The following is a 24,630-nucleotide window of genomic DNA, read 5'->3' on the forward strand; positions in this document are numbered from 1 at the left end:
TGGTAGATACTCTTCTATCACAAATCACTCCTGCTATCACTCTTCTCCACCCACTCCACCCTGCCTGCACTCTTTTTTTCACTTCTCTAACACTCTTTCCATTACTTTGCACTGCTGACCCCAGGTACTTAAACTCGTCCACCTTCTCCACCTCTTCTCCCTGCAACTGCACCAGTCCACTGCCCTCCCTCTCATTCACACACGTGAACTCTGTCTTACTCCTACTGACTTTCATTCCCCTCCTCTCCAGCGCGTACTTCCACCTCTCCAGGCTCTTCTCTACCTGCTTCCTACTCTCACCACAAATAACAATATCATCCGCAAACATCAAATTCCATGGAGACTCCTGTCTGACCTCATCCGTCAACCTGTCCATCACCATTACAAACAGGAAAGGGCTCAGAGCCGATCCTTGATGCAGTCCCACCTCCACCTTGAACCAGTCTGATGTTCCTACTGCACACTTCACTGCTGTCACACTGTCCTCATACATGTCCTGCACCACCCTCACATACTTCTCTGACACACCTGACTTCCTCATACAATACCACAATTCCTCTCTCAGCACTCTGTCATACGCTTTCTCTAAATCCTCTACATCTAACTCACATCTAAAACCTACATCTAAAACCACTACATCTAACTTACTCTAGAATCGTTGGATGCCCTTCCTAACACAACCCTCCCCATTTATCCGGGCTTGGGGCCTGCACTAAGACTGCACTGGTTTATGCATTTTGATGTTATATGGCCATTAAATACACTATTCTTGCATGCAATTTTAGCAATAACGAATATAAATTTTTTTAAAATTAGACAAAATACTTATTGACAAAATACTTAAATTAATTGTTTTAAGAGACCTGTCATTTTCTTTTGTATATTCAGTATTTCTTCCTGCATTCTTACAGCAGTATGTATGTGTGTGTGTGTGTGTATATATATATATATATATATATATATATATATATATATATATATATATATATATATATATATATATATACACACACACGCACATACCAAAAGTTTGGACACACCTTCTCATTCAAAGAGTTTTCTTTATTTTCATGACTATGAAAATTGTAGATTCACACTGAAGGCATCAAAACTATGAATTAACACATGTGGAATTATATACATAACAAAAAAGTGTGAAACAACTGAAAATATGTCATATTCTAGGTTCTTCAAAGTAGCCACCTTTTGCTTTGATTACTGCTTTGCACACTCTTGGCATTCTCTTGATGAGCTTTAAGAGGTAGTCACCTGAAATGGTCTTCCAACAGTCTTGAAGGAGTTCCCTGAGAGATCCTTGGCACTTGTTGGCCCTTTTGCCTTCACTCTGCGGTCCAGCTCACCCCTAAACCATCTCGATTGGGTTCAGGTCCGGTGACTGTGGAGGCCAGGTCATCTGGCGCAGCACCCCATCACTCTCCTTCTTGGTCAAATAGCCCTTGATGCCTTCAGTGTGACTCTACAATTTTCATAGTCATGAAAATAAAGAAAACTCTTTGAATGAGAAGGTGTGTCCAAACTTTTGGTCTGTACTGTATATGTATATATATATATATATATATATATATATATATATATATATATATATATACAGTGAAGACATTTTTTTTTTTTTTAGATTATGTCTCTCACAGTGGACATGCACCTACGATGACAATTTCAGACCCCTCCATGATTTCTAAGTGGGAGAACTTGCAAAATAGCAGGGTGTTCAAATACTTATTTTCCTCACTGTATATAATACATACTGCTGTAGTGTTGAAAAACCTGCCTGACTTATCGCGAGATCTCCTCGTGTCTCCGCCTTCAACGTGATTAGCTGCGCCCTTTTAAAGCGTACAGCATCGTTTCTTCTTTCCCACGTCTACCACGACAAGCCCCGCCCTTTGCTTCAGGATTGGTGGGAACGAACAGCTCTTTTGTGGTATGATTGATCAATGATTTTTTTCCCGTTTTACATTGTCCAATCGCATGACTTGTTACTACTACAGCCAATCCAAGGTTGGGAGGTGCGGTTAGTCGGAATACGGGCGTTCGTGTCCGCCGTGGTATTGTGCGCAGCAGGGCAGGTGACCCGCCCCCACCCCCGCGCCTCGACACAGAGCAGAATTGCTGCTAACTACCGGCTCGGAGCTGCTCTCAATCGGGCTCTACAACCAGGAACACCAGTTCATTCCAGCCGTTAAAAGCTCTGTCAGAGACACCACAGCAGGTTTGTATGACTTCGCATTGTCACAGCAGTGTATTAGTCCCAGCGGGTGTGGTGGCGTAGGGCAGATTGGAGGGATTTCTCCCCCGGGCCAGGAGCTCAGTTAGCTCCCGTGATCGAGCTGCACGCGGGGCCTGCGCCTGCATCTGATACTCTTTCCTCATCTGCTGTGTCACAATGAGCAGCGACACGCTGATCATCACAACTCACTTTAGGACCCTGCTGGCTTTAAATCGGGCTTTACACCGTGGACAAAAAGTGTGTATCGGCGTAATAAGGCGTTGTAAGATCTGGAGTCGAAACCAAAGTGTCACGTTAAGTCTAGAGACGTGCACTGTGCTCACAGGCGCGAGCTCACTTTCATTATCGTTATCACGCGCCATTGGGCCACCGAGATGGACAGATCTCTAACCATGCTCTGCTTGTAGGTGTGCGTGTTCTGCGCGTGCGTGTCAAATGCAGTCTGATGCACTCTTTACCTCGCGTAGGAAAGGACTAAATGAGGAAGCGGCATCACTGCCCCCTTTTCTTAAGCCTTGGGGAGGTGATTATGTGAGATTACAGCAGCGTTGATCGTGACACTAGATTCGTGTGTGTGTGTGTGTGTGTGTGTGTGTACGCGTCTGTGATTTGCTCCAATGTAAATCAGTCACGTGATCAGCCTTCATCTGACGCTTCTATTTGTCATCTCACTTGGTGTAATAAGCAGGTCGTCGGAAAATCCGATTCTTCAGTCATCTGGTTTGTCGTAGATCAGAACACCTCAAACTTTTTATTTTTCACATCTAGTGATCTTGACTAAAATAAATAAATCTGTAGTGTGTGTGTGTGTGTTTTTTTATTCTGTATTGCGTTATTTTGAAACACAGTGACCCCGTGCATTTGACTTCCTGGATCTCACCATGGTTCTATATGCGTGTCAGGTTTTCTGTTATAAATAACTAACTCACTAACTGGGTGATTGGTGTCTTTTAATAGTGTCTGCATCTTGTGCACTTCTCCCAGTCTACATACTTGGAAAAGTCTCTGGAGTCAACGTCATAGCCATGTCTGTCCAGTTCAACTGAATATCATTTGTGTTTGTGTTGCATTGTGTAAAGGCCTGACCAAAAGGAATATATTACCTCATACCCTCTTCCTGTGTAGGTAAACTCCATCAAAAGGAAGTGTGTGTGTGTGTGTGTGTGTGTGTGTGTGTGTGTGTGTGTGTGTGTGTGTGTGTGTGTGTGTGTGTGTGTGAGTGGAGCTAAGAACTGCCACAAGTCTATGTTCCTGTTTTTTGTTTGCCTTCAGAGAAGTTTTACATGGTCTGCAACTTTGCACACTCTGATAGTAGTACATTTAAAATGTAACCAGCTCAAGCTTTGGTGTGTTTCAGCTCAATCTTGATTCTATCATCTTCTCATATACTGATTCCACTCATCTTAGCAAACCCCTTCTTAATAGGTTATAAAATATTTATTTATTCTCACGAGGCAGACGTATTGATACCCATTCATCGATATGGGAAAAGCTCATAAACCCCAGCACGTCTAAATATGATGCCAACTTGACCCCAATTTTGGGGTCCTGTGTTCTTTTGCCAGCAGTAGGATTCTTTTGCCTTCATACAGTATTTAATTTCAGGTTCTTATAGTAATGGAGTGAAATGGACCACCTCCTGTTCTCCGTCTGTGTTGTTGTAGGTGTTTATGTTTTGCCAGATCAGGCATGCCGTACTAAATTCTGTAATTCAAAGAGTAGTAGTCTGAGAACAGTGTTTTCCTGGCTTCATTTCCCTGCTGCAGGACTCCCTTGCAGTGAGTGTGCATCCTGCTCTCTGAAGCGTCACATGTAAATAAGGATTCAACCAGGTGATTGGCGGTCCAGAGCTCGAGCAGCCACTCATAGTGTTTTCACTACTTAGACCGTGTGCCAGGATTCAGAGTTCAGAGCAGAAAGTGCCACACCTATGCCTGTGGGAGATCACTGTACTTTGGACTGAGGCAGTGTGCTGCTCTCTTTGGTGCTTGAATGAATAAAAATCATACAATGTGCAAGACTGAAATGTCAGTCGAGTAGGTTAGTCAGGTTAATATATTTGTGTAGGCTCAGTATTTTGTACTAAATGTATGCAATATACTTTAAGTGTACACTAATTTACTCATCTTCACAACCTGATTGGTGGGGCTCAGAGAAAAATATCATAAAACAGCTGGTTAGATGCTGCAATAACAAACCCAAAGTAGTTTATCATCCAGGAACATCCTGAAGTGTATTTTCCTCTTTTTATTTTTTTCTTCACACTTTCAGTGTGTACATTTATTTGTACTTTATTGTAGTAGCAGTTTTTTTTTTCTTTCACTCCGTTTCTCTCCAAGTCAATGAGCCAAAATAATAGTTTGTCTTTTTACAACAGAATTAACATGTGCAAAGTCTTCTGTCCTGAAAACTCTCTTAGGGTGGAAAACTTACGGATGGTTACAAACTGCTGACACCTTCTGTAAATTATATTTTTCTCATTATAGAAAGTGTTTATTAAAATACAATTATTTTATTAGTAGTTTTATTAATATTTTATCAAACTTTTTTTTTTATTCGATTATCTGTCATTATTATAAGATCATGTCATATTAGTCGCTGTGATTGGTTAACATAGATAAGATGCCACATTAGCACTTGCACCTTAATATTTACTTGTGATGTACTTGAGAGCCGCTATTGACTGAACTCGGACCAGTCAGATTTAAGAAATTGATCGGGCTTTAATGTAACCTTCTGTATTCTACTTTGTGTTTTCTGGTCTTTAAATAGTTTTATTCGGTTATTGATGCTTGGTGGCTCTGCAGCTATGTGTGGAATTTACTTACATAACAGATAATTGACGTTGGTTTAACACCACACAGTTGAAAAAAGGTGGCGTTTACTCGCAACAAAAAGAGTAGGGGTTAACCAAGGATGTCCAGACTTCAGGTTCTGTAATAGAAAATAATTCCTGTTTCTAATAGGAACATTGTCCAGATTTAATATTTTTATCCAGATTTCCAGCATTGAGTAACTTGTCTGGGCTACACATGATGTACTTTCCCAGCTACACAACTTTGTCACCATACAATTACTAAACCAAAACATTTGTTACGGACATTGTCCTAAAGAATTGTGCTGTAAATGTATGGAGAACTGCAATAGTTATTAAAGATTTTAAAGTATTTTAAATCACTCTATGTACACGCTGAAGTCTTTAGGGCTGAACTCAATATAGTACTGATAAGTTAAACACTGATAAAACAAACACATCTGTTTTCGATTGCTTCTTAGGCGACAGGTCTGAAAGTGTTTGACAGGCCTTAGAGTTGGATTTTAAGTGCTTAAATGGAGCAACCTTTTGGATATTTCCTTTAAAACATTCCATGGTTAAACTGCAGTGTTGGGGGAGAGAACAAGACAAAATCTATGGCCTGTTTTTAGTTTGTTGTTCAGTCAGTGAGGTTTTCAAATAAAACTAATTCAGGAAGCTAAGAATACTTACCTATTCTAAAATGCTGATTTTTTTTTTCATTTGAGTGCTGCTGCTTTTTTTTTTTTTTTGTTTTTTTTTGTTTTTTGTCTCCATTCAGTACGAAATTGTAAATAGGATTTAAGTGAGCAACTTTTGATTGCTTTTCTTTTTTTGATTTATTTATTAACCAGTAAATATTAATAGAGGGTGTTCAAGACAGGTGCAATTATATTTCTCAGTGCTTTGGACTTCTCCATTATTATTCTAAGTATTTATTCGGCTTCTCTAAATCCCATCTGGTTGATTATTGATCAATGTTTACAACCACGTTTTGCCACAGATGCCTGACAAGCTTGCTTTTGCTCTAATGAAGTAGAAGATGACAGTGCAGCATGGGTCGACTAAGCAAATTAACCAGGATTCAGCATTTTTTTTTTTTTTTTTACTATTTTCTTGGCCAGCTGTGCTGTAGCCAGGGCATTCCAATAGAGTCAAAAATAGTGCTGATCACTGATTGTGCAACTGTAGACATTAATAAATCTTGAAATTAACTATTTTCTTTCAATGTTTATTAATCTTTCTCTTTTTAAATGCACTTTTGTACGCCATAGATTATTAATATATTGTACTTCATTTGTATTTTTATTTATTTACCCTCAGTGATGATTTCTTGTTGTTTTTTAACCTGATTTTCCGTTTCTGTGATCAAAGTACAATTTGCTGCCAGGTTGAATCCTGAATGGCTTTCTGTTATTTTCTGATTTGCATAGGTTAAAACATAATAGAAATGTACTCTCATTACTTTGCTGAAATGGGGAGCTCGTCCTCCTATAGTATGTTTGGGGAAACTGACGTGCATACTCTTCCAGGATCCGTGTTTGGATTTGTCTGTGAACTGTACATTTGTATGATTATTGTCTTCCTTCCTTTGCCTGTGCAGAATGGCGATCGACGTGACCGATTCACAGTACCTCCTTATTCTGGCCCCATCTCTGGTCATCATCCTCATGTTCCTCTTCTTCTGGCTGTTCATGAAGGAGACCTCCTACGATGAAGTCCTGGCTCGCCAGAAACGAGATCTGAAGTTGCCACCAGTGAAGACGGATACCCGCAAAAAGAGTGAGAAAAAAAAGAACAAGAAGAAGGAGGTTAGTGGAAGCGGAGGTGGTGGGGGTAAAGGGGGTGAATCTGAGGAAGACCTGCCAGATTTTGATCTGGTTGAGGCTACCAGCTCGACCTTAACTGACGAGCTCCCTGAGGTGGTGCCTGTGCCACAGCCACAGCCACCTTCTGTCCCTGTGCAATCGGAACCACCAACAGGAGTGAGGGAGAGGAAGAAAAAAGAGAAGAAGGCTAAAGCTGCAGCGTCTGCCTCGGTGGCAGCAGCTGCTCCTCCTCCTGCTCCTGTCAGCACCGGGAAACCGGAAATCAATGGCTCAAAGCCTGTTGTTCGTAAGGAGCAGCCCATCCCCCTTACCAAACAGCCCAGCCCACCACAGGCTCAAGCTACACCTCCAGCTCCAGCTGAGACTACTGGCAAGAAGAAATCTAAGAAACAGAAGTGTGAGGCTGGTAAGGACATTTTATTCTGAGTAATGCACAATTATATTCACTTGTTTTAAGAAGATAAAATACAGGCTTTCAGTCTATTATACTAAATAGTTGCATTTTGCACAAGGACATTAAGTACACTGTATAGGTCAACTATATTCAGATATGATGATGCTCAAATTGCATATATTTGATGATTGGATTTACTGTCACTAAATATAAATATCTTGTAGAATCATTGATTCAACTGCTGTTAAGAGATAGTTGAACAAGTGTCACCACCTGTTAATTGTAATAGTGTTCTATTGTAAGTACAGTAATGACAGAGCTTAGCAGTTTATTATTAATATAGTAATATAGTTTATTCAATAATATAGTAGTGGGTGGAGAAGAGTGGCAGGAGTGTTTTGTGATATAAGGGTATCTGCAAGAGTGAAAGGGAAAGTTTATAGGACTGTGGTGAGACCTGTGATGTTGTATGGTTTAGAGACAGTGGCATTGAGTAAAAAACAGGAGGTGGAGCTGGAGGTAGCAGAGCTGAAGATGTTGAGGTTTTTGTTGGGAGTGATAAGGATGGACAGGATTAGAAATGAGTTTATTAGTGGGACAGCGCGTGTAGGACGTTTTGGAGACAAGGTGAGGGAGGCGAGATTGAGATGGTTTGGACATGTGCAGAGGAGGGACATGGGGTATATCGGTAGGAGAATGCTGAGGATGGAGCCACCAGGAAGAAGGAAAAGAGGAAGACCAAGGAGGAGATTTATGGATGTGCTGAGGGAAGACATGCAGGTAGTTGGTTTGAAAGAGGCAGATGTAGAGGACAGGGGGTATGGAGACGGATGATCCGCTGTGGCGACCCCTAATGGGAGAAGCCAAAAAAAGAAGATACACGATGCATTTTTTAATCATCTCAGTAGAAATGGAGCATTTAAAAGCAATATGTCGTCCCACTCTAGGAGAGTTTTGACCTCGAATATACAGTATTACGCTAGTTACATTGATTCAGTATATGATCATCAGTTATCTGTCCTGCAATGCTCGTTACTCTGCTGTTTCATTTGAGAAGCAGTCATTTGGCAACCCCTGAGACTAAAGCAATACCAAAACTATATTGATCTTCCATTGGTACAGTGCATTTTAGCTGTGAGCGATATTTATTATAGATATAGCTGAGGTAGAGGAGTCCATCCGCATGTTTAACTTTTTTATTTAGAAGCTGTGAGAACAGCAAACTGGATCTTTTTTTGATAAACTGTCAGATATCTCATATTGACATTATATTATGGCATTATCACATGTCTATATAGCTTTTGGTCATACAGTATAGCTGTGAGCATGATGTTGGACAGAGCTGTCCTTCAGACTGGGGTTTTTTCTGAAGACTGTTATGGATGAAGTTAATGATTAACCTGTCATTTCATTTTATCGTGTTTTGTTTCATCCTCGTTAGAATTAGTTCTTTCTGTGATTGATTAACGAAGAAACGAAATGCGACATGCAGCTGGTTAGAAAGTCATACTTTTAGAAAGATCATAGATTCAGTGTTGGTGCGTGGCTTGTTCAGACATGTGTCTGGGTTTAGGGTGTGTGCAAAGTATAAGGGCCAAGTTTTTGATCATGTGCTGTTTAGATCTTGAGAATGTTTTCCCTTTTCACACTTTCTTACAGAATCCTTGAAAGTCAAGGTTTGGTTGCAGTGTATTTCAAGCTGCTACCAGTGTAATCATATCACAAAAATACATGACTTTAATTAGTGTCTATGGTCACCCATTCGGCCTCGTCTGCTTAATCAGATCATATCTTTATTTATAGCAGACTGAAGGGACAAGTCTTATCCCCAGACCCCTTATTAGCACAAACTTGCAAGTGCTGTCTTTCCTGATTGTAGCTATTTTTACCAAGCATAGTTTTATCAATTAGTGGCATATAAACACACCGAAAAGTGCTCATGGTTTTTGATATCTGTTAAAATCACTTTTTTTTTTTTTTTCTTCAGCTTGTCAAGTTTTAATAATGTGTAAAGTATAATTAGTGCAGGCCTGTGCCTAATTTAGTATTTGGCTATGGTGTGTAGCAGAAGAGCCTCTGGCTGAGGTGAAGCCTGACCAGTCTCCTGTTGTGGTGAAGAAGGTAGAACCTGTGCAGGCAGAGCTAAAACTGCAGGATGGTGCTGCTCCTGCCGTCGTTCCTTCTGCACCCGCTACATCTTCTGGCAGTGGCAGGAGAAAGAGCAAGAAACAAAAGACCGAGGCTGCTGTCATTGGTAAGACATGGGCCTCATTGACTGTTAATACCTTAGCCGGTCTAACAAACGTATTTTGTGAAAACATGCTCCTGTTTTAAGTGTAAACATTTGGACAAACGGGTGAAATAGAAAACTCCAAGGAAGTCCTTCCTTCACAGATGATTCTGTTAAAGTTTTTATGTATACCGTATTTTCCGGACTATAAGCCGCTACTTTTTTCCCACGCTTTAAGCCCCGCAGCTTAAACAACGAAGCGGCTAATTTATGGATTTTTTCTGGGCTTTTCTCGGTTTCACAAACTTCAAGCCAAAACACTGAGCCCTATAACATTAGACCAATGAAATTGCCGGTTCAGGTGACCAAAGAAATTCTTTATATTAAATCAGATGCGCTCCCACTGAATCGGGCCACATCATAAATATGGATGATGTTCCTCTGACATTTGACCTGCCGCTCACTCGGACTGTCTACAGGAAATGCGAATCATTCGTCACGCTGAAAACAACCGGGCATGAAAAAACGCACTTCACCTGTGTTCTGAGCTGCACGGCATCGGGAGAAAAGATTCATCGATGGCGGTTTTTAAACGCACAACGATGCCAAAAGAAAAACTCTCGAGAGAAATTGTTGTGAAAGGAAGGAGGAAGACAGTGAACAATTACTTTCTTGGTAGGCTACTGTTTAGATACAAGCCGTGTTACAGACACTGTCTTTCATTAAAGCCTGTGTAAAGTTCATTAGTTTCAGTGTAGAGACCTGCGGCTTATAGACAGGTGCAGCTTATTTATGTTCAAAATAAAAATCTGTCAAGTTCATTGGGTGCGGCTTATATTTGGGTGCGCTTAATAGTCCGGGAATTACGGTACATTGCATTGTCTTTAAAATCCAAATAGGCATTTTTTTTTTGTTTTCAATGTGTCATTCATAAGTATGTGTGTTTGTGTTTAGTCAAGGAGGCTCAGGTCCAGTCTTCTTCTCCAGTCAGCCAGACTGATGCTGTCCCTCCAGCAAACCACCAGAGCAGCAAGAAGGATGAGATTGCTGCTCCTTCCCCATCTCGGGCTTCCGCTAAACAGAGCAAGAAGCAGAAAAATGAAACTGACAAAGGTACAATACACTGAAATGATTAGATTGTATGGCTGTCTGCTCAAATTAGACCTAGTTTTATATATTGTTTTCCTCATTGTGCTTTTCATCTCCTTTATTACTAAACATTTTGACCTGGTTCAACTCATTATATTCACAACCGAATGTAAGCGTAATTGCTGACATGAACAGATTTAAGCACAAATCTTGTGACTTTGTGTGTGTACACAGAGAACTCCCGAGTAAAGTTGAAGGAGCTGCTAGCCAGTCTGGGCGGACTGGTGCTATCTGATGCTGATGTGGTTTCTGTGGTCTCTCTTCTTCGTGACAAAAGCCCTAACGTTTTGGATAACTGGTATAAAGTAAGACAAACGTCCATGATTATCAGCATATTTTGTATGCGTTCCATAAAAGATTTATAGTCCTTTTTGCATATTGTTCACGTTCTGTTATCAGTCTGCAGCCAAGTTTGAGCCGTCACCTCAGCAGTTGGCAGAGAAAGAGCGTCTTCTAACAACCCTAAAAGAAGAATCTTCCATCGCCAAGGACAAAGTCAAACAGCTTAGCCAGGTACTGCAATCAAAAATTCATTGCCTCAATTTCTGGAATTAAATCTAAAAGGTCCGTTTCTATTTTTTTCCTCTCATTTTAACGTTTTATCATTGTATTTATTATTTAGTTTAAAAGTAATTTATTATGTATTTTGTTTGTTGTATGTTGCGTGTAGGAGTTGCAGGCCGAGAAGCAGAAGAGCAACCGTGCAGAAGCCATGCTACGGGAGCAGCGGGTTGCCATGGAGAAGGAGGTGAGCGCCATGCAGGCCAAGGCTCAGGCCAGCTTCCAGGAGCTTCAGAGCATGCAGATGAAGGTAAGAAGTAGCAAATCAGTAGTAAAATAGAAAATCTGTAGCGGACAATAATATGACAGTTCTAGCAGGTTGTGGTGGAAGTTCTTGAGGCAGGAGGAGGGTAAGAGAATAGACTACAGTATTTGTCATAAGCAGACAAATGTACTGTTGTAAAAGGGGTGAAGTTCACCAGTGACAACAGTACCACGGTCCTGCATATCCCAATGCCTGAATTGAAACTTGTTTCAAGATCTTGTTGACCTTTACTGTTTCTTTAGTGAAAAAATATAAGCATGGCAGTGGTGAACAGTAACAAAGTAAATGTAATTCATTACTGTATTTAAGTCGCTTTTTCACGTATCTGGTCTTTTTCTAAAGTATTTCCCCAAATGGAAATACTTTAGAAAAAGACCAGATGCGTGAAAAAGTTCCTTTGTATTTATGAGTGGATAATAGAAGGCAGCAAGCCACCAAACAGGGTGAGTTTGAAGTTTGAACTTGAACTTGAGTGGCGCTTGGTGGTATCTATTTAGCACTATTTAACATACAGTTAAGCATCAGTACAACAGCAAGCAAATCATTTTAGGAGTAATAAATGATGGAAGAAACTATGGACTCTAAATTGCCACAACATTCGTGGCATGATTATTTTTAAGTTGTTGTCCCTGGTGGTCTAGTGGTTAGGATGCGGCGCTCTCACCGCTGCGGCCCGGGTTCGATCCCCGGTCAGGGAACCAACCCCAGCCATTAGGGTTGCACAAGCCTTAGTGCCAGTCCCAGGCCCGGATAAATGGCTAGGGTTGCGTTAGGAAGAGCATCCAGCGTAAAAACGTGCCGAATCAAACATGCGGATGATTCGCTATGGCGACCCCTAACGGGAGAAGCCAAAAGTAAGTTTTTATTTAAGTTGTTAAAAAGCTCATGATAATAGAAATAGAAAATATAAAATTATGCAAACTTTAATTTCTAGTATGCACACTTAAATTCTAGTGTGCATACTAGAAAAATTCAGTGCTGACTGATTTGATTCACCTCTCGATCTCAGAGGGGGGCATTATTTTTCTGGAACGTTACCAAGAGCTGTTTCTCAAAGTTTTTGTAATTTATTCTAGCTCTTTTTGGACTGCTACCAGTCAGGCTAGAGTGCACTCTTTTTTTTTTTTTTTTTTTTTTTACTTGTTTCGATTGCCGCTTAAGAGTATTGAATTAGAACCAACGTAAAATTCAGCATCAGTTCAACAGCAAGCAGAATATACAGAGAGTAACAAATGGTGGAAGAAACTCCTGACTCTAGAAACTCATTGCCACAACACCTACTTATTTGCGCCATTTATTTGAAGTTGTTGAAAAGAAGGTTTTGGGCTCATGATCATTTTAATAAATATCAGCGTATGATCATTAATATTCTTTTAATAGGTAAGTGTACTAAGAGTAGCAGAGTCTTTTTACATAAACTGAATTGTGAAGAACATTAAAGCCATAATCAATCAAAGTACATTGGATACTTAAGTACATTTGAAGGCAAATACTTTTGTACTTTTACTCAAGTGAAAGTTTACACTTTTACTTTTACTGGAGTCATATTTTACCCGGTGTATTTTTACTTTGTCATGTACATGGTTTGTGCACTTTGTCCACCACTGAAACATGGTATGTCCATCTGTTAAACCAGTTTGGTTGGGTGTGTTAGTGTGAACACCATAAGCTGTGCCTGGATGAATTGATTGACACGTAATAATCAGGTGATTCGACAGTGAATCATACCTACACCTGGGTATTGTGCAGCTTAGGGACTGGTTAAGATGAAATGTATTTTGTATGTATGTGCTTTATTTGTATTGCTAGAATGAAATTGTACGCATCTGTATCTGTTGCACTGTAAGACACACATTAAAACTGATTCGAAAAATTTGAAAAAAAGCTTTTCTCCATATAGCGTGAGTCAATCCTCATTATATAAATGACAAGTGTGTTTCAAATGACACTTATTAAAGGATAATATCATATTGTTCATTTGAAATATGATTTATGTATAGCATATTCAATACAATTTTCATCTTCAACACTTGCGATTGTCTCCAGTTCCAGAGTGTGAAAGAGCAACTAGAGGGGCAAATCAGCCGACTTCAGAAAGAGAACAACATCTTTCGTGATGCTGTCAGCTCAGCCGCCGCTCCAATAGACAACAAGTAAGTCTTAGAAGCCACATAAATACTGACTGATTCGGTTGCGGCTTTGGATTCCCAGTTTAACCGTTCTGTAGCATTGTTCTTACTTTTTCATATTATGTACACCTTCTGCTGCATGTGCTTTTGTGCTTTGTTTTCAGGCAAAACACCGAGCTGAACAATCTGCGCTCTGAGTGTTCGAGTCTGATGAAAGAGTTGACCGAGACCAAGAACAAACTACAGCAGGAAGAACTCCAGAGAAAGACCTTGGAGGTCAAATACAAGCAAAGCGTATCGCAGCTCGAGGTGCTATTTGAAGCTCACACACATGCTCTGATAAAAAGCAGATCGATATTTATTCATTTTTTTAGTGTCTTTCCCTGAAAATCATGTGTGGCTACTGTCAATCAGGCCCAGTTACAGGATGCTAAGCGGCGTTGGGATGAGCTGCAGAGCTTTTTGCACAGTGTGAACACAGAGAGAGAGAAACTGCAGGCTGCCAAACAAGGTAGATGGTGTTTTGCCGTTATGCAGTACGCTTTACACGTGCATGGCTCTTATCAGTATCCTTCCTTGTCAGAGCTGCAGAGTCAGTTGCTTGCGGTAGAGACCGAGATGAATAATAAAAACAAGGAGATCCAGACCCTTCACAGCAGTTTGACCGACACCATGGTTTCCAAGGAGCAGGTAGAGCAAAAGGTCATGCAGCTCTTGGAGGTTTCGCAGCACAACTTGCAGCCTGACAACTCACTACAGGCCCAAGTGCAGGTATCTTGCGCACCCTTCTTTTAATAATGAACGACATGCAAATGTTGTGGCTGATTTTCCTTTTTTTTCCCTGCAGGATCTTCTTTCTGAGAACAAATCACTCAAAGTTCAAATTGAGGGTCTTCAGCATCAGGTTACCTCTCAGGTAAAAACTGCATGGTTCCTGGACTGAGTAGAACAAGTTTGTGGATCAATGCATACTCATTGTTTTTCTTTTTTAGGCAAATGCAGTATCCCATTTTGAGGAGCTTCAAAAACTGTGAGTTAAAGCTTTAAAATAATTGGACACTGTTTTATTTTCAACCAACCAGTCTTTCATATTTTTCTGTGTGTCTTATGGGTAGTCTGGCTGAGAAGGAGCACCAAAGGAAGAGTCTGGAGGATTCCCTTAATGCAGAAAGAAGCAGTGGTGCCAGTCGGGAGACTAACCTGCAGGTGAACCGCACCTTCTTTAAACCTGTGTGCAAGTAGTCGTGTGAATTGTGGCCTGCAGCCTACTCTAGATAATTTGGGTAGTACCGTATTTTTCGGACTATAAGCCGCTACTTTTTTCCCACGTTTTGAACCCCGCGGCCTAAACAACGAAGCGGCTATTTATGGATTTTTCCTGGGTTTTTCCCGGTTTCACAAACTTAAAGCCAAAAAACTGAACCCCATAACATTAGACCAATGAAATTTCAGAACAGAAACGAAAAAACGCACCTCATCCGTGTTCTGAGCTGCACGTCATCGGGAGAAAAACTTTCACCGGTGTTGATTTTTAAACGCACGACGATGACAAAAGATAAACTCCCGAGAGAAATACTGTAGTTGTGAAAGGAAGGAGGAAGACAGTGAACAATGACTTTCTTGGTCAGCTACTGTTTAGATACAAGCCGTTGTAGAGTGTTGAGTCTGGGTGAAGGAAGAGCTCACTAACTCCAGTTGCAAATGAAATCATATAAGCACAGACAGGTTTTCAAAACTCGTGCTTTTTTATTTTTTTTGACAACAGCGTTACGGGTTAGTCAAAGAAACTTAGAAATGAGCATCAGATAATAATGAGCACATAATCCTCAGTCTCACACGCACACACGCAGTAATACCGGCAGAATGCAGTGACATGCTGTTCCCAAAATGTCGCTCTGCTCTTAAAGGAGCCACAAAATATTTCACCCGATACACTGTGTAACAGACACTCTCTTTCGGTAAAGCCTGTGTAAAGTTCATTAGTTTTAGTGTAGACACGGCTTATACACAGGTGCGGCTTTTTTATGTTACAAATAAAAATATTTGTAAAATTCACAAGGGTGCGCTTTATAGTCCGGAAATTACGGTATTTTTATTTTTTATTTAGTAGTTTGTACTTTTGTATACAGAAAAAGTTTTATTTCAGTGAAAGTCAGTGTGGGAGGTGCCTCACATTTCAAAGGTTAAAATAAACAAGTTCTAAATGCACTTGGATGATCTTTTATAGAGCAAAAAAGATTCTGCAATTATTTATAGCTGTCGATGAGAAGCTTATAATTTGGTTTGTAACAATTCATGAAAACCAATGATAAATGTGAGTGCAACATAAGATTGAAGCCAGGTGTTATTACTGCACTTATAAACTGAATGAATGTTTTCCCTACAAGAGGTACAATTCTGTTGCACTGTTGATGGTGATGTTCAACTGCATATTAAAGAAAACAGCAGGAAACCTTAAGTACATCTCATGTATTTTGAATTGGTGGTTAAAATGAAAGTGTGACTATTCAGTTTGAGGCAGGTCTTCAGTAACACTTGAATAACCTGCCTAATGCTAATTGATTTTAAACACTTATTCCTAGTTATGCAGCTTTTTTTGAGATTTTTAGTGTATGGTATGTCCAGCCATTGCCACTAATGGATTTAAGTTACAAATAAAATACAATAGCAAACAGAAACATGGTTTAGAACAGTTTGTAGATAGGCCATTTCTCATTTATTAAACATTAATTCATATTTGATATTGAAAATTGGATTGTTTTTAGCGCCCAATGTCTGAAAAACTACTTTACCTGTAAAGTACAAGTTACAAGTTTTTTCAACAGACCTATTTTTCAGCTCTTGGTGTGTTATGTATACAACAGCACTGACAAGAGATTGGAATTGTGAGGTACTTAGAGTCCTTTGTCTTTCATTTATAGGCCTTTCACAGTGAAAACGTATGCCTGACAGCAGAGGTCCATTGTCTAAAAAATCAGATTTCTGAGCAGGTCAGTCACAAATTAAAGTTTTATATCTTGCTTTTTTTCTTTTTTTTCTTTTTCATCTATTTTATCATCTAATACTTTTTTCCTCAGACCTCCTCCCTGTTGGCAATGGATCAACTAAAGCTGAGGTGTGTGAATATACAAGTGTTTAATTAGCTCTACTTCTGAGGTTCAAAAACACCTTCCAATATGTCACAACACATTAAATATTTTCTTCATGGAACACAATCCAGTCTTAATCCACTCTTATGTAACAGAACCTATAGAAGATCTATGTATTGGGAAGAAACGGGACCACAGCCAAAATATTCACGCTCCATCTTGTTATAACAGTATACTGATTCCAACACTGCAAACGCTTATATTTGATTAGTATCAGGGTGGGTTCTGCTATTATTTAGTTTGTGTAGAAATATACAAATGACTAAACAGTTTGTTCGTTTTGACAGCCTTCAAGAAAAGGAGGAGAAGATTAAGACTGTGGAGGTGCTGCTGGAGACTGCACTTATTCAGGTGGCCAATAAGGAAGAGGAACTTAAGGTGAGCATTGCACAAGCAACTAAACAACGTATACTGTTCACATGATGAATATTGGCTAAAATGCCCCATTCAGATTAATTAGAAAATCAGGATTAAATTTTACACTATTGTCCTTTTTGGAATCACGGTAAAGATATATTTAATTATTTATGTGCCCTATTTTTTTTCAACCGCTTCCAGTGTGAATTTACAAATGTGGATTTTCTTATGCTACTTATTTTGCATAACGTAGTGCTGTACACAACATTTTCCAGGTGACGGAAATGCCACAACTATTAACAGAGAAAATTTTTAAAACCCAAATATCATTTGCAGTGTATAGATTTCATGGACAGGTAAAAGGAGCAGTCAGACCAAATGCAGAAAAGGTTTTCACGAATGTGAATAAGAGAAAACATGCTTCCTTCTTTCCACATGCGTCTGTGGCACCCTGGAATAAATCGCATATTGCAGGCTAAACTGAAGGGGACAACATGCTGGCGGCAACTAGAACTAGAAAAAAGGCAATAGTGAAAACGCAGGTTTTCATAGCAGCAAGCTTTAAAAGCAAAAGCATTAGAAAACTCCTGTTTAGTAAGTAAATCTTCAAAGGTTGATGCTCAGCCATATTTTTTTTTTTTTTCCAGCAATTTTTTTATTTTATATATTTATTTTTGTCTTTGAGTTGGTGACTGTAGCTGGTGTAATATCTTCAATTAATTGGCTGCTTCCTTCATCTTCAGTAGTCTTTTAAATTTCCTAAATACAGTAGATGTACATCAGATGTATCTTTGTTTTTTCCCCTGCAGACTGTAAGAGAAGAGAAGGACCATGTGAAGCGGCACATTGACGCCCTGCAGCAGCAGACAGCGGAGCAGGTAGATCAATCATCTTTTACTTAATGGAGCTCTACTGCTCTCATGTTCAACAAAGTGTAGCTGTTGGATCTCGTTCTTATTTTGTTCTGTTTGCTCTTTCAGAAGCAATCTGACACAACACTGCTGGAGGAGCTGCAGAGACAGTATGTTTATTTATTCATTTTATTCTTAAGATTGCTAAAGAATTTTTCTCTTCCTGCATTAACTTGTATAATTCTTTCAGACTGTTTTGTAGCTGTTAGATAAGTGTGTTTCAGTTTGTGAGAATTAACAACTGGTGTCCTTTTTTGTTCCATCAGGATTCAGGAGAAGGATGAAAAGATCAGGTCAATTGAAGAGAGTTTACAGTCAGCACTGAAAAAGGAATCGATCAGAGTGAACGCTATTGAGGTGTGTCTTTGCGCCTTTGCATTGATGGGTTTACATGGTCATGTGGGCCGTAAATCTTTTTTAAATTAATGTAATGCTTCAATTTGTGATTGCTTCTCATGTCTTCCAAAAAACACTAGGTGTATTCTTGCATATGCCCAGTATCCCCAGGGATAAAGTGGGCACAGGAAAAAGTACTAACAGACCTGGTTGTTATATAAACAAATATAAATTGTAGAAAACAGTAGGGTTGCATTTGGATTGAGTGTCTCATGGTGTAATAAACATTCAAATATGTGCCAGTCTGCTTAAGCATGTAGCTGTCACTATAGCTGAATGAAGCAAATGAAGAAAATAAAAAGGGTAATAAAAATGTAAACATACAAATATTGTAGCTGAAAAATGTGGAAATGTTTAATTTAATTCATAATCTTGTATTGAATTTTTGGCAAAGATCAGGTTGGACAAGGATTCAAGAAGTGGTAGCTCACTAGTTAAGATGTTTGACTTCCGATCAGAAGGTTGAGTTCAAATCCCACCACCTTAAACCTGCCCCCACTGAGCCCTTAAACAAGGCCCTTACCTTTAACTGCTCAGTTGTATGAATGAGATAATTGTAAGTTGCTCCAGATACGTTGGTCTCCCAAATGCTGTAAATGTAAAGGCAAACAACAGATATCAGAAAATGCAGTATTTTTCCTTAAAGTGTCTCAACCCTTGCTAGTTAGGTATTCACCTGGTGAATTTCAGGGTGTGATGAAGGGTGTGTGTGTGTGTGTGTGTGTGTGTGTGTGTGTGTGTGTGTGTGTGTGTGTGTGTGTGTGTGTGTGTGAAACATACCCAAGACTAAATAGTTCTATTCTTAACCAGATATTGACTGTCTATTAGTCTATTGTTGTTAGAAATGGGAAGCTTTTGCAGAAGAACGGAAGTTCTGAGTTTGAAAACGTGACTTTGAGAATTTCTATTCGTTCCGCATTCTTGGTATTTTATTGAACATGAAACAGAAATGCATTTCAATTCAAGAAAAAAAAATCATGTGAAGGGTTTTTCCAGGCTGCCACCAAATTCTTTGTCCTCTGCACCATCAAAAAGAAATATCGATTAGTTTTGCCATACTTTTATTTATTTTTTTTAACTGTTAAGATCGGTTTAAGTTTGACTGTTTATTAATCTTAATTCATGCAAATAAATATGTCCACACGTATTTTAGGAAATGGTTTAAATGAAGCATGCACCTGAGGTTGGATAACATCACCACCCAAATTCATACTTCATCAAATCATTGCATGAATTGAATATTTATCTTGACAGTAACACCATTTGAATTAACAGGATCTGGAGAAGCAGTTGGAGAATGTGGCAGCCAAACTGGAAAAAGTGCAGAGCAGAGGAGCTCTGGAGAACACTGAAATGAAAGCTCAGATTCTGGAGCTCCAATCTCGGTATATTTCCATTGCTGGACTCGATCGGGGTTAACAAAACTGACCTCAGCACTGTTCCTTTACTCATCCTTGCTATATTGTGTTGTAGGTTAACTATTAAAGACCAAGAGATCCAGAGACTAGAGAAACAGTATGAAGAGAAAGCCAGAGAAGTGAAGGACAAGATGTTATCCAGTGCTCAGCTTGTAGAATTTCAGACTCAGTATGTTATTTCTGTATTTATTTGTGCAGTATTTGAGACGCATTTCACTGATGCAAAGTTATAAATGATATCATTATAGCATTGCTCACTCTTCATGTGATGAATTATAGGTTGGCTACAAAGGAGCAGGAGCTTCAGATACTACAGAAGGAGATTGAGGAGAAGACCAGACAAACGGAACAGAGGATGGAACAGCAGCAACAGGTGACCTCATCTCATGTCCTGAAGACCAATCAGCATGATTTTAGTTTTATTATTTAGAGCCTCAGAAATAGACACAACACATTGTCTTCATGCATATTATATGGTCATGAGAATAATTATGATGCTCAGCATATAGATTGGCATCCCTATGGAGCGATGTATAATTTATGGACTGTAGTTTCTATCTAAATTATAATGTCAACTTAAACATTTTACAATTGATAATCTTGTTGTTTTCATCCCCCAAAAACAACAGATGGCATCAGCAATTCCCAATAAGGAATTTCTGACTGCGTGAGTTCTCTTTTTATTGCGTTTCTTTACTTCCAGTGGATGTTTTTCTTTTGTAAGAAATAAGCTTGCTGATTGGTGCATTTGTCTTTTTCAGAATCACAGAAAAGGACAGGCAGCTTTCTGATGTTCAGGTTGAGCTGCATGAGCTAAGGGAGAAAGTGGAGCATTACAGGAAGAAGAATAATGTGAGGATAAGCCTTTTATTTGAATAATTCCTCATCATCTTGTGGTCTACCCTTCCATCCGTTCATGCGTTTTGTTTTTTTTGTTTTTTTTTAAAAAAAGGTTGTTTAAATACGCCATATTGTACAGTTTGAAATAAGAATTGCATCCATCATATTTGGTAAAGTGAAGGAGCACTGTTTGTGCATGAGTTGTCATGATGCCGATGACCCACTACACATGCTGGATTAACTGACACCTGCCAGGCTGGCTAAGTGTACAGTGGCATGTTCAGTGAATGTACGTGAACGTCTGCGTCATTTCTGATGCATGCTCTGCTTCCATTGGTTAGATTTTGAACTGATGATGATGGATGAAAAAAATTCTGTACTGTACACATCACAATTTGGCTGCAGCATTGTAGACCAGTTTTAACATTGTACATTAAGATGCAGAAGTCTGCATACCCTTAAGATAAAAATAATAAGAATTTGACATATAGCATGTTGGCTTGTGCTGATGTCACAACAGGGTATTAATATGGTCGTGTGTGTATATGTATATGTGTGTGTGTGTGTGTGTGTGTGTATGTGTGTATATGTATGTATGTGTATATATATATATATATATATTACACACACTAATTTTACCTCATCACTGACTTCAGTCTCATCGGTGATAATTGTCACCTATAGATTTCACTGTACTAGATCTCATACGGTGTCTTTATCAGGTCAGAAAACTCAGAGGGTCAAGATTTATTTATTTTTATTTTTTGTAGGACAAGATCACATTTGTCCCCTTTTTGAATACATTTTCTTTAGTACCGCAATTATGAAAAACGCATGCATCTTCATTTTTTTATCACCATTTAAAAACCATAGGGTTTCATAAAGTTTAGCTCTTAATAGTATTTGTTAGGTCTTTGTTTACACTCTGTTGTTGTCTCTAATTATTAGTTCTTTTTAAATGCTGAATGATTGCAGGCATTTTCTGGGGTTTGGAATGTAATTACGAGTTAACCATTGATTCAAAGAAATCTTGGAGGGTCCTTTTTGTAATACAGAGCTGCATATGAATGAAAAAACCTAGAGAGGGTTCTGTGGGGTCTTTATAAATCAGGGATTTTATTCAGCATATCAGCGACATGCTGATTAGCATTAGTTCAGTGCAAACATTCGGAACGTCTTTTTCTTTTTTTTCTTTCTCAAATCAAACTGCAAAACATGGCCATTGCTCAGTGGATTTATGCTTATATAATTATACCTGAGTCATAGTCATTTCAAAATAATGTCGCACCTTTAAGCACAAGTTTATTCTTGATTGATTGCCTGTAATATTATGAGCTATTGGTGTTTTAAAAGTAGAGGGGGGGGGGTTCAGTTTGCGGCAGGTTTATGGGCTGAACTGAAAGTGGTGTTTCTTTAAAACTGACCAGGAGCTTCGGGAGAAAAACTGGTGCGCTATGGAGGCGCTGTCAGCCACCGAGACCATGCTTCAGGGAAAACTCAGCAAGACCGTCAAGGTTCGCATCGCAATACCAGTCTGCTTCATTTTTTTTTATAACCAAATCAGAGCACTGCTAATAATTGAGCAGAGGGATTGCTAGTATTTTTATTAACTGGCATGGAAAGCTGCATACTCATTTTAATTTGTAATAACAGCTACATGGCAGAAGTGCATGTAACTAACACAATGTAAAAGAAAAAAAGGCTGAAGAAACAAAAGCTCTTCAGGAATCTTAAGCATCATAGTAAGTGCATCAATGCTTTGCATTATAGTTTCCTCATATCAAAACATCATTGTAGTTAAAATTGAATTGTTTTTTTTTTTTTTTATTAAGAAAAATGAAATGAGTGTGCAGCTCAAATCTGTCTTAGGTGATGATTTAGTTTAGGAATCATTTTCTACCATGTTCATTCATATCTTTCCATATAACGCCCCTGAAATTTCTTTACCTCACTACCTCTGTCTTGATATAATAATGGTGAAAGCACACCAGCACTGGTGATTATCATTTTGTGTGGGGGGAAAAAAATATATAAAGCCTTAATCATTGCTGATCTTAATAATATGTGTCTGACAGCATCAACGTTACAACAGTAAGAGGTTAAAAAATTATTGGCCACTGCTTTGCAACAATGTTCATGTTCTCATCGGTGAGGTCTGAGAATGTCGGCAATTCTGTCCTCTAACGCAGCGGTCCCCAACCTTTTTTGCGCCACAGATCGGTTTAATGTCAGACAATATTTTCACGGACCGGCCTTTAAGGTGTGGCAGAAAAATACAGCAAAATAAAATACGACCGGCATAAAAATTTAGCAGTAATGTATTATGTGTTAGCGACCGGAGCAGCCCCTTTAAGAAGGGAGCGGATGGAGGATGTGACCGAGGGAAGCATCATGACATGCATTAAGAGTGAGTCATAGACAGATGTGGCGGAGAGAATCCGGTAATTTTCCAAAATAAAACATCATTCAGAATCAGATAATAAATTAAAACGGAAATAATGTAAGTTATGTATTCTTTCTGTGCGGCCCGGTACCAATTGACTTAGGGACCGGTGCCAGTCCACTCCCGGGGGTTAGGGACCACTGCTCTAATGTGTGCTTCCCGTCCTGGGGATCTGCAGAGGTGTTAATGCAGGGAAGGCATATGCTTTAGTTATAAACAGACACATGGCTGGAGTTCTGCTTACACATGCATTGTGTGTATTTTTCCAGCTATTTTATATTAGAGTAATGAAGCAGCATATTTTTTTCATCAGCTTTTCCTCCTGCTCTACAGAACAGTATCAAATTTAGACCTGGACTCGAATAAATATGCGTTATATGACATTATTCGTTTTTTGCTGATGCTGAAATCAGAAAGATTTTAAATAAAATTGCCATGTTTATCCTTTATCCTTGGATCACACTAGCAAGTGATGAATTGCTTTATTGTAGTTATGTGTATGACATGGGGATTTTCTCAGTTCTCAGCAAATTAGGTGTGTGTGGTAAAGCAGTTGGCTACAAGATTTCCTGACTAATCATATCTTAAAACCTATAATCATGTTTTGATGTTTTTTAAATGTGTATACAGACTTTCAAAGGGAAGATAGAACTGTGTAGGAAGGCAGGAAAGGAGTGTTGGTGCCTTTACTGAGTGTGTAAAGCTAGTAAAGTTAGATTGCTTTGCTGACCACTGCTCTTTTGCAAGCGACAGCAGTAGTGGTCACTACACATCAAACAAAAAAATGTGAGCGTCAATAGACAACACAATTTTTTTTTTTGATGACCGTTAACTCACCAAATGCAGCTTATCTATAGAGAAAATCAGTGCCAGATAATAAAATGCAACATAGAAAGGTGTTCGGTTCTTTTGTGACTGTGAGGCACGAAATGCAGTTGATTTTGAACCCTGAACAAATATAAATAGGAAGCTGCTTTAATAAATGAAGAAAAAAAACAGAACAATGACTGCCGAAAAGTGGAAAACTGTTTGGTTGATATTACTGCTCGAAACAAGATTGTTTGAATCACCAATAGTCTGCATGAGCCGATTAGTAATTGAGTAGGAAGGCCAGACAGATTTTTAACAGTATTTAATTACATTATGCTTCACTTGGCAGTGAATATCATAACATAAATAGTATTACAGTTCATTTCTAAAGCTGAGCGTTGCTAGTAGCATTAAGCACTATGGGTATTTTTTGTTTGTTTGTTTTTGAAAGAGGCAGCTGTAGAGCACAGGGGGGTGTAGAGACGGATGATCCGCTGTGGCGACCCCTAATGGGAGAAGCCAGAAGAATTTTTATTATCTTTAAGTTGACATGGTTCTGGTGAAGTTTGCAAATATTTATTCAAGCATTAAAGTGTAACCTTTCATCTATTGTGCTGTGCCATGCCACGATTCTTTAATAGCAGCCGGTGCAACCACTCGGTGAAAAGGGAATTTCATTTTACACTGGGGGGGTTTTTAAGCAGGAT

At 39.1% G+C, this 24,630-nt stretch overlaps 1 protein-coding gene across 6 annotated transcripts in view; it reads left to right on the top strand.

Annotated features, from left to right (window-relative positions):
- The first annotated feature begins 2,037 nt into the window (after positions 1-2,037).
- The window catches only part of ktn1 (kinectin 1), a 28,930-nt gene continuing 6,337 nt past the window's right edge, over positions 2,038-24,630 (top strand). For 2 of the 6 annotated variants that reach the window (XM_046855511.1, XM_046855515.1), the window contains exons 1-26: positions 2,041-2,230; positions 6,646-7,277; positions 9,334-9,519; positions 10,450-10,608; positions 10,819-10,949; positions 11,044-11,157; positions 11,315-11,455; positions 13,517-13,623; positions 13,764-13,908; positions 14,014-14,110; positions 14,183-14,370; positions 14,447-14,515; positions 14,592-14,629; positions 14,715-14,805; positions 16,521-16,589; positions 16,677-16,714; positions 17,036-17,126; positions 17,915-17,983; positions 18,086-18,126; positions 18,283-18,373; positions 19,688-19,797; positions 19,886-19,999; positions 20,110-20,203; positions 20,460-20,497; positions 20,592-20,682; positions 22,098-22,184. In XM_046855511.1, coding sequence (XP_046711467.1) covers positions 6,647-7,277; positions 9,334-9,519; positions 10,450-10,608; positions 10,819-10,949; positions 11,044-11,157; positions 11,315-11,455; positions 13,517-13,623; positions 13,764-13,908; positions 14,014-14,110; positions 14,183-14,370; positions 14,447-14,515; positions 14,592-14,629; positions 14,715-14,805; positions 16,521-16,589; positions 16,677-16,714; positions 17,036-17,126; positions 17,915-17,983; positions 18,086-18,126; positions 18,283-18,373; positions 19,688-19,797; positions 19,886-19,999; positions 20,110-20,203; positions 20,460-20,497; positions 20,592-20,682; positions 22,098-22,184 — 3,030 coding nt within the window. In that variant the 5' untranslated portion in view covers positions 2,041-2,230; position 6,646. Of the gene's footprint in view, positions 2,231-6,645; positions 7,278-9,330; positions 9,520-10,449; positions 10,609-10,818; positions 10,950-11,043; positions 11,158-11,314; positions 11,456-13,516; positions 13,624-13,763; positions 13,909-14,013; positions 14,111-14,182; positions 14,371-14,446; positions 14,516-14,591; positions 14,630-14,714; positions 14,806-16,520; positions 16,590-16,676; positions 16,715-17,035; positions 17,127-17,914; positions 17,984-18,085; positions 18,127-18,282; positions 18,374-19,687; positions 19,798-19,885; positions 20,000-20,109; positions 20,204-20,459; positions 20,498-20,591; positions 20,683-22,097; positions 22,185-24,630 lie in introns of all 6 variants that reach the window. The other 4 variants (XM_046855509.1, XM_046855510.1, XM_046855512.1 and 1 more) reach the window with 4 other exon arrangements.

Source organism: Silurus meridionalis, chromosome 8, assembly GCF_014805685.1.
Source record: "Silurus meridionalis isolate SWU-2019-XX chromosome 8, ASM1480568v1, whole genome shotgun sequence".
NCBI classification, from domain to species: Eukaryota; Metazoa; Chordata; class Actinopteri; order Siluriformes; family Siluridae; genus Silurus; species Silurus meridionalis.